The 16,188-nt window shown below is 46.6% G+C and overlaps 1 protein-coding gene across 1 annotated transcript in view; it reads right to left on the bottom strand.

Annotated features, from left to right (window-relative positions):
* nwd1 (NACHT and WD repeat domain containing 1) overlaps positions 1–16,188 on the bottom strand; it is a 61,277-nt gene that overhangs the window by 2,051 nt on the left and 43,038 nt on the right. The window contains exons 16-19 of the mRNA XM_043708862.1: positions 10,114–10,268; positions 8,366–8,642; positions 3,592–4,139; positions 1,594–1,699 (exon numbers count right to left, since the gene is read on the bottom strand). Of these exons, the coding sequence (XP_043564797.1) occupies positions 1,594–1,699; positions 3,592–4,139; positions 8,366–8,642; positions 10,114–10,268 (1,086 nt within the window). The remainder of the gene's footprint in view (positions 1–1,593; positions 1,700–3,591; positions 4,140–8,365; positions 8,643–10,113; positions 10,269–16,188) is intronic.

Raw genomic sequence — 16,188 nt, 5'->3', positions numbered from 1 at the left:
CCTCCACTGACCTTCTCTCTATTCCCTCCATTGTTCCCCCCCCCATCTCCATCATTGATCCCTGTATCCCAGTTATTACTCCATGTCCTCAAATCCCATCTAACCCTCACTCCCTCCACTCTGCTCACTATATCTCCACATCTCACTCCCTTTATCCTTCCCTCTCCCCTCTAACTCTACCACTCCCCTCACATCCCCCCGCCATGTTCCCCTCTCCTAGTTATACCTATAACCCATTCCCCTCCCCTATCTCCTTCACTGCAGCCTCCATTCAAACAGGAACAAAAGGGCTGGATTCTGGCGATGCTTGAAGTAACTGGGATTACAGGTGAGAATGGACATATGGGAGCTGTCTGTGGGGAAATGTTTGCCCGAACAGTATTACCATCTTCAGTAAGCCAAGCAACGGTCTATCAGAGTGGGGTGGGGGGGGGGGGGGGTGGAATCTAGCAGTGACATAAGATAATTTGGGCCTAGTCAAGTAGACATTCAAAGAGTCTTTGTGCAAGAGCAGGTTGGGGAGATTGGGCAGTGGGGTTAATGATATGGGAAGATCCAAGAGTGGGGGCCAATTCCCTCGTAACACAGAAACAGTCCCTTCACTCCAACCAGTCCATGCCTGCCATAATCCCAAACTAAACTGGTCTTACTGGCCTGTGTTTCGCCCATATCCCTGTAAACCTTTCCTATCCATGTGTCTGTCTAAATGTCTTTCAAACATTGTAACTGTACCTGCATCCACCACTTCCTCTGGAAGTTCATTCCACACACGAAGCACTGTGCGTGAAAAAGTTGCCTCTCATGTCCTTTTTAAATCTTTCTCCTCTCATCTTAAAAACATACCCCCCCCCCCAGCTTGAAAATGTCCCAGCCTTTCCAGTCTACTTTTATATCTCAAACCCTTCATTCCTGGCAACATCCTGGTAACTCTTTCCTGAACCCTCTCCACTTTAATAACAGAGTGACCAGAACTGCACACTGTACTCCCAAAGAAGCCTCACCAATGTTCTGTCCAACCTCAACAGACCCTCCCAACTCCTACACTCAAAGGTCTGAGCAATGAAGGCAAGTGTGTGAAACGTTGTTGTAACACTATTAACTACCTGTGGCGCAAATTTCAAAGAATTACATCCCTAAACCCCTGGGTTTCTCTGTTCTTAACACTTTGAATTGTACACATCCTGCTATTGTTCAATTTTACCAAAATGCAGTACCTTGCATATATACAAACTTAACTCCCTCTGCCACTCCTCAGCCCATTGACCCAATTGATCAAGATCCCTTTGTAATCTCTTGTCCAGCTCTTTGCTGCTTTCCCAAGTTTGAGGACCCAGCCCTCTTTATTGACGACTCAGTCCTCGATCTGAACACCAGCAACTGGGACACAGGAGGATTATTGGTGAGTTGGGAGCGGAGTCTCTGTACTGCACCGGAAAGGAGGGATCAAAACCCACGCTGGGGGGTGGGGGGCACCTGTGGGGTGGGCAATGATCCTATGATAGTCATGAGGGGGCCCTTTCATGATCATTGCTCCATGCTTTGCCAGGAGTCTTTCGAAAACTGGCCCATTTGGCCAAAATGAATGACACAAACCGTTGCGAAGGTCCCATGCTTTGATGGTTCGATCCCGCGAGCCGGTGTAGATGACACGATCATCCAGTGAGAAAGCTGCACACTTGACCCCCTGAAAGAACAAGCCCTGATTGGACGAGAAGAGCAAATGGTCAGCATGAGGGCAATTGCTTCCTGCAGTGAAGACATTTCACAAGTGTCGGACAGACCAATCAGGACGTAGCTCCAAGCACTCTGACCTCTAACCTCCCCAGTGCCCTTCCTAAGTGTTAGCTCTATCAGAGGTCTGTGTGCTGTCAGGAATTGAGAGGGAAGAAGTCCTTTCACAAGTGAGTCTACAGTTCTCAAAGATACAAAAGATCTGGCCACGCCACCCACAAAGGATACCCAAGGTTTATCCTGGCACCAAACCGTCTAGCTTTGGAGATGGAATGCAACTTCTCAGAGTGCTGCTCCCTGCCTGGTTCCAATAGGAGCTCCACCAGATCCTCAGTCAAAGGGTCTTTCTCCCAACCCCCACCCCTTTGTCTTGGTATCAACTTGACCCCAAAGCCTGCCTCCCTGTAGATGCTAATATAAGTTTCCACCACATCTCATTGTGAGCATCCAGGAACACCAGGGTTCAAGTTCACATCATGATAACATTATAATCCAGTGACCCTCCCAGTATAACACAGACAAGAGAGTTGCACTGATTGAAACTGCATAGGCTCTTAGAGCAGTATCAACTCTCTTAAAAATGACCAATATCCAGTCTGTTAGGCAGGACAGAGGTGTAGATTATTTCTAAATGGGGAAAGACTTCAGAAATCTGAAGCACAAAGGGGCTTGGGAGTCCTAGTTCAGATTCTTTTATGATTAATACACAGGTTTTGTTGGCAGTTAGGAAGGCAAATGCAGCGTTGACATTCATTTAGAGAGGGCTAGAATACAAGAGCAGAGCTGGACTACTGAGGCTGTATAAGGCTCTGGTCAGACCGCATTTGGAATATTTTGAGCAGTTTTGAGCCCTGAATCTAAAGAAGGAAATGCTGACCTTGGAGGGGGTTTACAGAAATGATCCTTGTCATGTGAGGATCGGTTCAGGTCTCTGGGTCTGTGCTCGATGAAGTTTGGAAGGATGATGGGGGAATCTGATTAAAACTGACAGAGTACTGAGCTGCCTGGATAGAATGGACATGGAGAAGCTGTTTCTACGACCAGGCGAGGCTAGGATCTGAGGGCACAACGTCACAGTGAAGTGACCACCCTTTAGAACTGAGACGAGGGGAATTTCATAGATGGTTAATAATAGAGGACTGTGGAGCGAAGTCATTGAGTGTATTTAAGACAGAGGAGGTTCTTGATTAGTAAGGGGATCAGGAGTTACAGGGAGAAGGCAGGGGAATGGGATTGAGTAACATTTCGGCCATGTTTGAATGGTGGAGCAGATTCGTTGGGCTGAATGACTTCATTCTGCGCCGACATCTTATGGTCTGTTTGACAGTCACAATTGTATTTTCCTTCATCACACTCCCTCTGGTACTTTTCAATTCCTAAAATCTCTCTCTCTCACTGTGTAAAATCACTTCTCCACATGTTACCCATCACCCTGCTCGGATGGATGAAAGAAACTCCGTCGGGCGCAAATCACCGACAGGGAGTTCTCCCCACGATCCCCCTCAGCTGCCGGCACAAAAACATCATCGTCAGGTTGCTCTCTGTGGGATTTGGCTGTGTGCAAATGGCCTGCATTACAACAAAGATGGCCACCTCAACAGCCGTCCAAGCCTGCTTTGGGAGCGGCGCTATGTAAATGCAGGCCGCTTCGCTGTTTCTGCAGAGATCTGGAATGCAGCGTCTGATTGGAGGACTGCATTGACAGACACGTGAGGTAGAGGGAGGAGCTGGGGAGAGGGCGGGAGGAATGGGATTAAGAACCCATTTCAAATTCAAGACCCAACATAACGGGCCGAATGGCCTCTCTCTGCACTGTGAGAGGCGGTGATTCAATATGGTCAGGGGTCGGTTAAGTCTTACCTTGTAGGAAAACTCACAGTCCCACCGCTGCTTTTGGAGATTCCATATTCTCTGGACTGGCCCCTGACACCCACTGAAGGCGTACTCTTCCTTGTGACTGATCTCCAAGCAGGTTACTCTGCTGTCGTGAGGCTCCAGGACAGTGGGCAGTGAGTTCCCAGTGTAGAGGTGGAGCTCCCCAGTGTCCATGCCTAGCAGTACACTGCAGTCTGACATGACGGCCATACTGGTCAATACAAAGCGTGGCAGAGTGGGGAAAGTGGCCAGGGTATCGCCCAGTAGGGGGTCGCACTCCGCACTGTGTAGTGCACGCACCATGACACAACTAATGTACGCTGTTGCCAACTGCTCCTCGCTTCTGCTAACGGCGAGACATTGGACTGTTTCCCCTGGCCCTGGGGGCTGACAGCACATCAGCTCCTGCCATGTCTCCATGCAGAAAGCCAGCAGGGCCCCAGATCTCAGGCCACAGAGCAGTAACCTCTTCAGCTGGACGACAGCAAGCCTGCAGATTTCATTGCCAGTGTCGATTGTACGGAGAGTCACACCTGCAGTGGGAAAACTCTGAATTAATCCACGGTTGTTGAACATCCAGGGTTTATAGGCTGACTTCCCAAACTGCACAGCAACTTGCAGTTAATCTTACATTGTGTATAACAATCCCCCCACCACCCTCTATAATAATCCACCCATCACTGTGTATATCAATACCCCATCACTGTCTACAACAATCCTCCTATTACTCTATATAACAACACACAGATCACTTTCTAGAACAATCCATCCATCACACTCTACACCAATCCACACATCACTATCCATAACAACCCACAGGTCACCCTCTGTGACAATCCACCATTACTCTCTACAACAATTCTCCTATCACTCTCTATAACAATCCACCCATCACTCTGTACAACAACCCACAGATCACTCTCTATAACCATCCCCCATCACCCACTGTAACAATCCACCCATCACTTTCTATAACAATCCACTGGTAATGCCCCTCCCTATCTCTACCCCTTCGTTTCTCCTTTGCCTCCCCCATTACTCTAACTCTACCATATTACTGTGTGAAATGTCTCCCCTTCAAAATCACTGTTTTTGTATTATAAGCTTGCTTGGTAAAAGCTGGGTGAGAGGCTTTGTTTGACTTTGTGTTTCTCCTGGCTGGAATGTTTGCCATATTGCTCTCATCTGTTTAAAGCCAGCAATGCATCCACCCCGACGTGTTACTGTTAATTGATCATTTCACTGACTGCCTGGTTCCCAGCGTGGAGTATGCAATGGTGACTGAAGGCAATAGTTGCAGCCTTCCCCCAATATTTAATTGAAGGAACCTTCTGCTCATGAAGCACTGGATGATAAGCATCCTGAAAAATATCGAGGTAGGGCCCCTGGGGAGTGTCATCAAAGAGACAGACTTAGAGCTGCAGGCACATAGTTCCTTGAAACTGGTGTCGCAGATAGACAGGGTGGTGAAGACGGTGTTTGATCCACTTGCCTTCATCGGTCAGAGCATTGAGTATTAGAGTTGAGATGTCATGTATAAGTCATCGGTGTGGCCACTTTTAGAATATTGCATACAGTTCAGGTCTGAAAACAACAAATGCTGGAGATCACAGCTGCTCAGAGAGCATCCATGGAGAGAGAGAAAGCTAACCTTTTGAGGCTGGATGCATCTTCATCAATTCTGGTTATCCTGCTACAGGAAAAATGTTATTAAACTGGAAAGGGTGCAAAAAAGATTGACAAGGATGTTACCAAGACTGGAAGGTTTGAATTACAGGTAGTACTTGGATAAAGCAAGTTGCGGCAATGCGATTTGCTTGTAACGTTGCTGAGGAATTCAGGAACGGCAGTTTCGAGAATGTTTACCTCTGTTGGCAATAGTACAATTCCAGCGGGGACCGGTTCGCATGCTGCGTTCCGCTCATGCACCAATGTCCACGCTGGAGTCTCTGCACCGTGCTGTGAATGCAGCGAAGTCAGCTCTGGTCTTGGGGCCATTCTGGCAATGTGCTGATGTCAGCTGCCATCAGACCAGCTTTCTGTGAGGGGACACTGTACAGGGACCAGCTTTCTGTGAGGGGACACTGTACAGAGAGCAGCTTTCTGTGAGGGGGCACTATTCTGGCAATGTGCTGATGTCAGCTGCCATCAGACCAGCTTTCTGTGAGGGATACTGTATAGGGACCAGCTTTCTGTGAGGGGGCACTGTACAGAGAGCAGCTTTCTGTGAGGGGGCACTGTACAGAGAGCAGCTTTCTGTGAGGGGGCACTATACAGAGAGCAGCTTTCTGTGAGGGGGCACTGTACAGAGAGCAGCTTTCTGTGAGGGGACACTGTACAGAGAGCAGCTTTCTGTGAGGGGGCACTGTACAGAGAGCAGCTTTCTGTGAGGGGGCACTGTACAGAGAGCAGCTTTCTGTGAGGGGACACTGTACAGAGAGCAACTTTCTGTGAGGGGACACTGTACAGAGAGCAGCTTTCTGTGAGGGGCTATTGTACAGAGAGCAGCTTTCTGTGAGGGGGCACTGTACAGAGAGCAGATTTCTGTGAGGGGACACTGTACAGAGAGCAGATTTCTGTGAGGGGCTATTGTACAGAGAGCAGCTTTCTGTGAGGGGGCACTGTACAGAGAGCAGCTTTCTGTGAGGGGACACTGTACAGAGAGCAGATTTCTGTGAGGGGCTATTGTACAGAGAGCAGCTTTCTGTGAAAGGTAGACTACTCCTAGATTATCCCTTCTTTTGAAAAGATGGAGGGACATAGTGACAAGAATGTTAGCAGGCAAGGTCCTGATGATAAAAATGTGGGTGGTGATTGCAGAAGGAAGGCTATAACACTGGAAGAGATGCTCGATATTATAAAGCATTTTGAGCATGAGGAGAGAATATGTGATATAGCTCACTTAACAGGAATGAGGGAGTTTACCTTATCTCTGACCCTGCTTTAACAATATTTTTTAAATGTACTGTGTTAAATTTACTTTTGTTTTGTTGATAAGTATGATTTATACCTTCAGTCAGGCTATGCTATATTCTGTGTTAGACTATTGGGTGATTTTTGAGTGATTGTGAGTGATATCTTTCGCTGGTCTGTTTCTAACCCATAGGGTCCATTATTAATATGAAGTGATTTTCTATTCAGCGTGGTTTTGGTGGAATGCAACTGCACCGATATAGGAGAACTACCCGTATAAGGAGTAGCTAGATAGACTGGGATCTCCTTCCCTGCAGTGAAGGAGGCCGAGGGGTGATCTTATAAAATCATGAGGGGGATAGAAAAGGTGAATAGCCAAGGTCCTATCCCCAGGATATGGGAATCCAAAACCCGAGGGCAAAGGTTTAAGGTGAGAGGGGGAAAAATTAAAAGGGGCTTGAGCGGCACGGTGGCACAGTGGTTAGCACTGCTGCCTCACAGCGCCAGAGACCCGGGTTCCTGCGTGGGTTTCCTCCGGATGCTCCGGTTTCCTCCCACAGTCCAAAGATGTGCAGCTCAGGTGAATTGGCCATGCTAAATTGCCCGTAGTGTTAGGTAAGGGGTAAATGTAGGGGTATGGGTGGTTTGGGCTTCAGCGGGGCGGTGTGGACTTGTTGGGCCGAAGGGCCTGTTTCCACACTGTAAGTAATCTAATCTAAAAAAACCTTTTCACACATAGGGTGGTGTTTATATGGAACAAGCTGCCAGAGAAAGTTGTAGAAGTGGGCACCATTGCGACATTTAAAAGACATTTGGACAACTATGTGAATAAGAAAAGTTGAGTATGGGCCAGATGGGACTAGTTTTAGGAAACCTGGTCAGCATGGATGAGTTTCCGTGTTATATGACTCTGTGATTAGGCGGTGGAGGGGTCAACAGCAGTGGCTGTGAGGTAAAGCTGGGTGTTATTAACTTGGATGTGGAACCGACAGGTTTGGGGTGATACTGGTGTGGACTGTGGGTGAGAAACAGGAGGGAACTGAGGATCCATCCTCAGAGGATGCCTGAGGTAGCTGGACCTAAGTAGGAAGAGATGTAATTGCAAATGATCTTCCAGCTGCAACTCTAAAGACTAAGCAGTCAAATCAAGACACAACTGGACTAAGGAGGAGACGCAGAAATCATGTTTCGAGATCAATCCGACTCACTCAGTGAAGAAATGTTAATTCTGTTCCTCTCTCCACAGATGATGCCAGACCTGCTGAGTTTTCATCGTCAGTAAGAAAGTTTGTAGATAGATTGAGACAGACCAAGAGGAATCACTTATTACTGTTGGGTCTACAGAGGAAGTCAATCTACTGAAATCTGTGTGTTGTATAAGGCACTAGTTCTGAAGGGGTTAATGTTCATGTTACCTTGGCTCCACCCAGTCTTCCATGCCGTGTCTGGTGGAGACAAGGGTTTACTCTCACTTTCGCAGGCAGCAGATGTACCAACTCCCTAATTATTATACCTGTCCTAATGTAGTTGTACTTATTGCTATCATGTAGCAAACCTCATTGCTACCTCAGAACAGTACCTCTTCTGTGGGTACTTTATGATGATGTATCTTTAACACTTTTCACCAGACAAGCCCAAGACAATGGAAGATTGGTGGCAGAGAATGACCTCAAATAGCCATTGCACAGATACTTCTAGAGGTGGCACATACCACCAGCTGCCAGCGGGGGGGCATCTGAGTAAACAGCAGACCACATGGGTGGAGGGGGCCAGTGAAGGGCTCCCTTCTTTTGCTTCTAAAAAGCAAGTTCTATTCACAAAAGACCAGAATAAGCTGAGGCCTCACCTTCTTCAGGATTCCAGATGACTGTTTTCTCCAAATCCCCAGATTTGGGGAAGCACACAAACTTCCCATCTTCTGAAATGCCAGCAATTGCCGTGCGGTTATGGAAAGGAGCAATGGTTTTGTGCTGGCGATTGTAAGCGAGGCTCCAGATTTTGAGATAGTAGGCACTGCGGGATGCCGATATCAAGGTATTGCCGGACAGAGACAGCAAATTGATGGGGACTCCCATACCCTCCATGGAGTCCACCAGCTTTCCTTTGTCCAATAAACTCCAGACCTGGAAAGGGAGGATAGACAGAAGCAAAGTGGACAATTCTTTTATGGTGAACCAATGGCTCAGATAACCAGCCCAACCACACTGTTCTATACATGGCAATAATCAGCAAAGCTGTGAAGTAGAGATAGGCTCCAGTTCAAGAGGAAGGGAGTGTAATCATAGGGAGGTCTTGCTAAAACCATACCAGGTACGGTTCAGGCCACAGCTGGAATGTGGTGACCAGTTTTAGTTGCCTTATTAGCTCCTTCCAAGTTTGGGTAGAGACCTGGATACAAGTCTTACACCCAGTCAACTGTGGGGCATTTAGTGTCTGAGTGCAAGAGATATGAGCAAGGATGTGTTATAGAGTCATAGAGATATACAGAATGGAAACAGATCCTTCGGTCCAACCCACCCGTGCCGACCTGATATCTGAAATTAATCCAGTCCCATTTGCCAGCATTTAGTCCATATCCCTCTGAACCCTTCCTATTCATGTACCCATCCAGATGCCTTTTGAATGTTGTAATTGTACTTGCTTCCACCACTTCCTCTGGCAGCTCGTTCTAAACATGCACCACCTTCTGCATGCGAAAGTTACACCTTAGATCCCATTTTCAATCTTTCTCCTCTAACCCAAACCTCTGACCTCTCACTTTGGACTCCCCTACCCTGGGAAAAAGACTTTGGCTATTTATCCTATCTATGCCCTTCCTGATTTTATAAACCTCTATAAAGTCACCCTTCAGCCTCCGATGTTCCAGGGAAAATAGCCCCAGCACATTTGGCCTCTCTCTATAGCTCAAACACTCCCAACCCTGGCCACATCATGTTCTGCATGCTTTCCAGGTAATAACCTCATTCCTATAGCAGGGATGCAGTATTCCAAAAGCAGCCTAACCAATCTCCCAACTGCTATACGCAATGGACTGACCAATAAAGGCAAGCATACCAAATGCCTTCTTCACTCACCTGTCTACCTGTGACTGCATCTTCAAGCAACCATGAACCTGCACCCCAAGATCTCTTTGACAAGATGCCTCAGGACCCTACCATTAAGTGTATATGTCCTGCCCTGATGGTCTCTCTCCTGAGCAGCAGGTTGAAACACTCTGACCCTTGCTAAATCTGAGCACTGTTTTATAATCATCATCCTCTTATTGGGACATGGGCATTGCTACCGTCTAATCCTAGTTGCCTTTGAGGAAATTGAGGACTGTTTGAAAGTAGACAGGGAGGCTTCGAACATACAAATTAGGTCCAGGAGTAGGCCATTCAGCCCCTCAAATCTGCTCCACCATTAAACTGGTTCATAGCTGATCTGATTCACAATGCGACATTCACTCCAGCCCCTGATAACTTGTGGCTACTCTGAAGTAGCAAGGTTGTGGATCCATGGGGCTGGAGTGCAGAAAGGACAATGTTGATTTGTAGAAGGCTTTATGAGATGAAAACCACGCAGCCGGTCTCTGTGGTGACAATCCCAGCTTACCCGAATGGTCTCATCGTTGGAGCCTGTGATCAGTGTGCTCCCATCCTGACTGATCACTGCAGCCTGAACACTGCCACTGTGTTCCAAATCCATCAGCAGGACTTTCAGAATGGAGCTATAATTCAATTTGAAAACGCGGATGTACTTTCCAAAACCTGTAATTAAAAATAAATCCAGAGTCATAAAGTTGTGAATTGTATTCCCCAAAATATACATTTCCACTCCTCATAGAACATTGAACAGTACAGCACAGAAATAAGCCCTTCAGCCCACCGTTTCTGTGCTAACCAAGATGCCATTTGAAACTAATCCCATCTGCCTGCATGTGGTCCATAAACCTCTATCCTTTGTCCATTCATGTCTCAGTCTAAAAGCCTCTTAAATGTTGCTATCATATCTGTGTCTACCATCTTCCCTGGCAGCATGTTCTAGCACCTACCACTCTCTGTGTAAAAAACATTCCTTGCACATCTCTTTTAAGCTTTACCCATCTCACCTTAAATCTATGTATTTGACATTTTCCCCTAGGAAAAAGACTCTGACTATCCACCCTAATAATACCTCTCAAAATTTTATCTGCTTCTATCTGGTTGCCCATCAGCCTCCAACGCTCTAGCGAAAACAATCCAGGTTTATCCAACCTCTCGTTCTAGTGAATATAGTCCAATCTAGGCAACATTCAGCTGAACCTCTTTTGCACCCTCTCCAAAGCCTCCACCTACTTCCTGCAGTGTGGTGACCAGAAGTGCACACAATCCCTCAAATGTGGATCAGCTGAAGTTTGATACAGCTGCAACCTGACTTACCAATTTATATGGTCAGTGCCCTGACCAATGAAGGCAAGCATGCCATAAGCCTTCTTTACCACCTTAACCACTTGTGTTGCCACTTTCAAGGAGCTATGGACTTGCACCCTAAGATCCCTCAATACATCAATGCTCCTAAGGGTCCTACCATTAATTCTCTACTTTCTTCTTGCATTTGACCTGCCAAAACACATCACCTCGCACTTGTTCAGATTAAACTGTTTCTGCTATTTCTCTGGATACAAAGACAATACAAAAATCCCCAGCAATCTTCCCCCTTTCCTCCTTCAGTATCCTGGGATAAATCCCACCAGACTCTGGGAACTTAGCTAACCTAATGCTTTTCAACAGCTCAGAATTTTCAGAGTTATCATATCACTTTGGAGGCTAACCAAATTTAAAATCATTTGTTATGGACTCCCCATCCAGTGGAAATGATTACTTCTCTGTTTCCCTTACCCACCTAAAACACTCTGAAATGGAGGGAGTCTAGGACAAGGCTTGATAAACCCAATTAGAACTGGTCTATTCAGGTCGAAACCAGAAAACAGTATGTCACACAATGTGTAATCTGGAACTCTCAACCCCGAAGGCTACAAACATTGAGTCGATTGGAACTCCTGGGCTTGGGATGGATAGATATTTGTTGGTGGAAGGTCAGCCAATAAAGTTGAGGCATAGGTAAAAACAAGGACTGCAGATGCTGGAAACCAGAGTCTAGGTTAGAGTGGTGCTGGAAAAGCACAGCAGGTCAGGCAGCATCCGAGGAGCAGGAAAATCGACATTTAAGGCAAAAGCACTTCATCAGGAATAGAGGCAGGGTGCCTGCAGAGTGGAGAGCTGTGCTATTCCAGTGCCACTCTAATCTAAAGTTGAGGCACAGACTAGCCAAAGCTTGATAGAATGATGGAACAGGCTTGAGTGGCTGAATTGTCTGTTTGGATTGTTCTCAGATCCTGTGGAAGTTGCGACGGAGCGACATTCCTTCTACGCTCCAAGTGATTTGGGCACAGTCCATTGGAAGATTTTCTGTCGACGCCTCATTTACTGCTGGTAATGAGAAGCAACCTGTCTCCTGCAGTCTATCTGATTGCTGTTCTGAAAAGCTCCGTACTTAGATCATCAGTACTTACAGTGTCATCACCTACACTTGAAACTTTATTGCTGGAACAGCACAGCAGGTCAGGCAGCATCCAGGGAACAGGAGATTCAAGTTGCGACGGAGCGACATTCCTTCTACGCTCCAAGTGATTTGGGCACAGTCCATTGGAAGATTTTCTGTCGACGCCTCATTTACGGCTGGTAATGAGAAGCAACCTGTCTCCTGCAGTCTATCTGATTGCCGTTCTGAAAAGCTCCGTACTTAGATCATCAGTACTTACAGTGTCATCACCTACACTTCAAAACCACCCAGTTCCTGTTCCTGTAACAGTCATTGAGCAGCCACTATCGCACTCAGCCTGGCTGTGAACCAGTTTGTCATATGACATAGCGACAGCCAATCTCAAGGACACCAAGACAGCCACTCACCTAAAATGGCTACGCACTAAAACCTGTGGAGCGATTGAGACCAGGGATGAACATGGAACAGCACAGTACAGGAACGGGCCCTTCAGCCCACAATGTTATACCGAACATGATGCCAATTTAAATTAATCCCTGCTGCCTGTCCTTGGTCCATATCCCTCCATTCCTTGCATATTCATGTGCTTATCTAAAAGTCCCTTAAACACCCCTATTGTATCTGTCTCCACCACCACCCCTGGCAGCACATCCCAGACTCCTGCCACTCACATCCCTCCCTCTCACCTTAAATGCATGCTCCCTAGCTTTAGAGATTTTAACTCAAGGAAAAAGATTCTGTCAACAGCTTCTATGCATCTCATAAGACTTCTATCAAATCTCCTCTCAGTCTCTGCCACTCCAGAGAAAACAACCTGAGTTTTTCTAGCCTCTCCTTATTGTTCGTGCCCCCTAATCAAGACAACATCCTGGTAAATGTCTTCTGTGCCCTCCCCAAAACCTCCACATCCTTCCTGTAATGTGTTGACCAGAATTGAATGCAATACTCTAAGTGTGGCCTAACAAAAGTCTTATGAAGAAGCAACATGCCATCCTGACTCTTGTACTCAATGCCAATAATGGCAAGCATGCCTTCTTTACCACCCTATCTACTTGCGTGGCCAATTTCAGGGAACTATGGACTTGAACCCCAAGATTTCTCTGCACATCGATGCTGCTCAGGGTCCTGCCATGAACAGGATACTTTTCCTGAAAGGAAGGAGGACAGAGAGTATAGAGTCTTCTTCCAGTATGGATTCTCATAAACTGCAGACTGAAAAAGCTCAGTCAGTGCCAGTTCAAGTCCATCACTGAACCATTGTAGCATCAAAGGGCTCTTGGAGGTTACTGATATATGGAAGACTGAAGCTGTGGAAGATGAAAATTGAAAATGGAGGTGTTGGTGGAGAGGAGCTGAAAAATGTGTCGCTGGAAAAGCGCAGCAGGTCAGGCAGCATCCAAGGAGCAGGAGAATCGACGTTTCAGGCATGAGATGTTTCTGAAGAAGGGCGATTCTCCTGCTCCTTGGATGCTGCCTGACCTGCTGCGCTTTTCCAGCAACACATTTTCAGCTCTGATCTCCAGCATCTGCAGTCCTCACTTTCTCCTAGTTGGTGGAGAGGAAGTCAGTTCTGTCAGTCTCTTCAAAATGAACCAGCCAGGCTGAAAATACTTTCTGGAAAATGACTTGGGCCAATAAAGCTTAAATAACTTTAATGACTTTGATGCAGATGACATTAAACATAGAACATAGAATAGTACAGGCCCTTTGGCCCACGATATTGTGCCGAGCATTTATCTTAATCTAATATCAGTCTAACCTGCACACCTCTCAATTTACTGCCGTCCATGTGCTAAGAGTCATTTAAATGCGCCTAATGTCTCTGGTTCTACTACCACTAATGGCAGTGCATTGCGCGCACCCACCACTCTCTGGGTAAAGAACCTACCTCTGACATCTCCTATATACCTTCCTCCAATCACCTTAAAGTTTTGACCCCTTGTGGCAGCCATTTCTGCCCTGGGGAAAAGTCTCTGGCTATCTCCTCTATCTATGCCTCTCATTACCTTGTACATCTCTATTAAGTCACCTCTCTTCCTCCTTCTCTCCAGTGTGAAAAGCCTTAGCTCACTCAAGCTCTCTTCATAAGACATACCCTCCGGTCCTGGCAGAATCCTGGTAAATCTCCTCTGCACCCTCTCTAAAGCATCAACATCCTTCCAGTAATGAAGGAACCAGAACTGGACACAATGATCCAAATGTGGACTAACCAGGGTTTTCTAGAGCTGCAGCAAAACCTTGTGGCTCTTAAACTCAATCCCCCTGTTAATGAAAGCCAGCACACCATATGGCTTTGTAAAGACCCTATCAACTGGGGTGGCAACTTTGAGGGATCTATGGACATGGACCCCAAGATCCCTCTGTTCCTCCACACTGCCTTTAACCCAGTAATCTGCATTCAAATTTGACATTCCAAAATGAATCACTTCACATTTCTCCAGGTTGAATTCCAGCTGCCACTTCTCAGCCCAGCGCTGCATCCTGTTAATGTCTTGTTGCAGCCTGCAATAGCCCTCAACACTCTACAACACCACCGACCTTTGTGTCATTGGCAAACGTACTAACCCAATCTTCCACTTCTTCATCCAAGTCATTTATAAAAATTACAAAGAACAGTGGCCCATGAACAAATCCCTGTGGGACACCACTGGTCACCAACTTCCAGGGGGAATGCTTTCCATCCACTACCACTCGCTGTGTCCTTTCAGCCAGCTAATTCTGTATCCAGACAGCCAAACTCTCCTGTATCCCAGATCTCCAACTTTCTGAATGAGCTTACCGTGGGGGGCCTTATCAAATGCTTAACTGAAAATCCATACACAGTACATCCACTCCTCAAACTTGGTCAATGTGTCTCATCATCTCCTCAAAAAACTCAATAAGGCTTGTGAGGCATGACCTGCCCCTCACAAAGCTACGTCGATTATCTTTAATCAAACTGTTTGTCCAAATGGTCACAAATCCTATCTCTCAGAATCCTTTCCAATACCTTGCCATCCACAGATGTAAGACTGACTGGTCTGTAATTCCTAGGGATTTCCCTATTCCCTTTCTTGAACAGAGGAGCAACATTTGCCTCCCTCCAATCATCTGGTATTACTCCTGGGGAGAGTGAGGATGCAAAGGTCATCGCCAGAGGTGCAGAAATCTCATTCCTCGCTTCCCGTAGTAACCTTGGATATATCTGGGGACTAATCTATCTTAATACTTCCCAGAATTTCCTGCACATCCGCTTTCTTAACATCAATCTGTTCAAGCCTATTAACCTGATCCACGATGTTCTCACTATCAATGAGGTCCCTCTCTCTAGTTAATACTGAAGCAAAAAAACTCATTTAGGGCCTCCCCTACCTCTTCAGGCACACGTTCCCTCCACTCTCCCTAATCAGCCCTACCCTTTCTCTGATCATTCTCTTATTCCTCATGAATGTATAGAATGCCTTTCGGTTTTCCCTAATCCTTCCCACCAAGGCTTTTCTCTACCCCCTCCTAGCTCTCTCAGTCCATTTTGAGTTCTTTCCTAGCTATCCTGTAATCCTCTAAAGCTGTGCCAGAGCCTTGCTTCTTTAACCTTAAGTAAGCTTTCTTCTTCCTCTTGATGAGAAGCTCGTCTTCTCTTGTCTTCCAAGGCTCTTTCACCTTACCATTCCTTTCCTGTCTCAGTGGGACAAAGTTATCCAACACTCACAACAAGTGCTCCTTAAACAGGCTCCACATTTCTGTTGTGCATTTCCTGTAGAACAATTGTTTCCCATTTATACTCCACAGCTCCTGAGTAATACCGGTATAGTTTCCCTTCTCCCAATTACATATCTTCCCATACTGTCTGTTCTGATCCCTCTCTGTGGCTATGGTAACGGTGAGGCAGTTGTCACCGAAATGCTCTTTCACCGAGAGATCTGACACCTGGCCTGGCTTGTTGCTGAGCACCAAATCCAATATGGCCTCCCCCCTAGTCAGCCTATCCATATTCTGGATCAGTGGTGCTGGAAGAGCACAGCAATTCAGGCAGCATCCGAGGACAGGCAAAATCGACGTTTTGGGCAAAAGCCCTTCATCAGGAATTTATTCCTGATGAAGGGCTTTTGCCCAAAACGTCGATTTTGCCTGTCCTCGGATGCTGCCTGAATTGCTGTGCTCTTCCAG

The sequence above is a fragment of the Chiloscyllium plagiosum genome, chromosome 19 (assembly GCF_004010195.1).
Source record: "Chiloscyllium plagiosum isolate BGI_BamShark_2017 chromosome 19, ASM401019v2, whole genome shotgun sequence".
NCBI classification, from domain to species: Eukaryota; Metazoa; Chordata; class Chondrichthyes; order Orectolobiformes; family Hemiscylliidae; genus Chiloscyllium; species Chiloscyllium plagiosum.
Note: the sequence above shows the minus strand (reverse complement) of the source record. Positions and strands in the feature narration are given on the sequence as shown.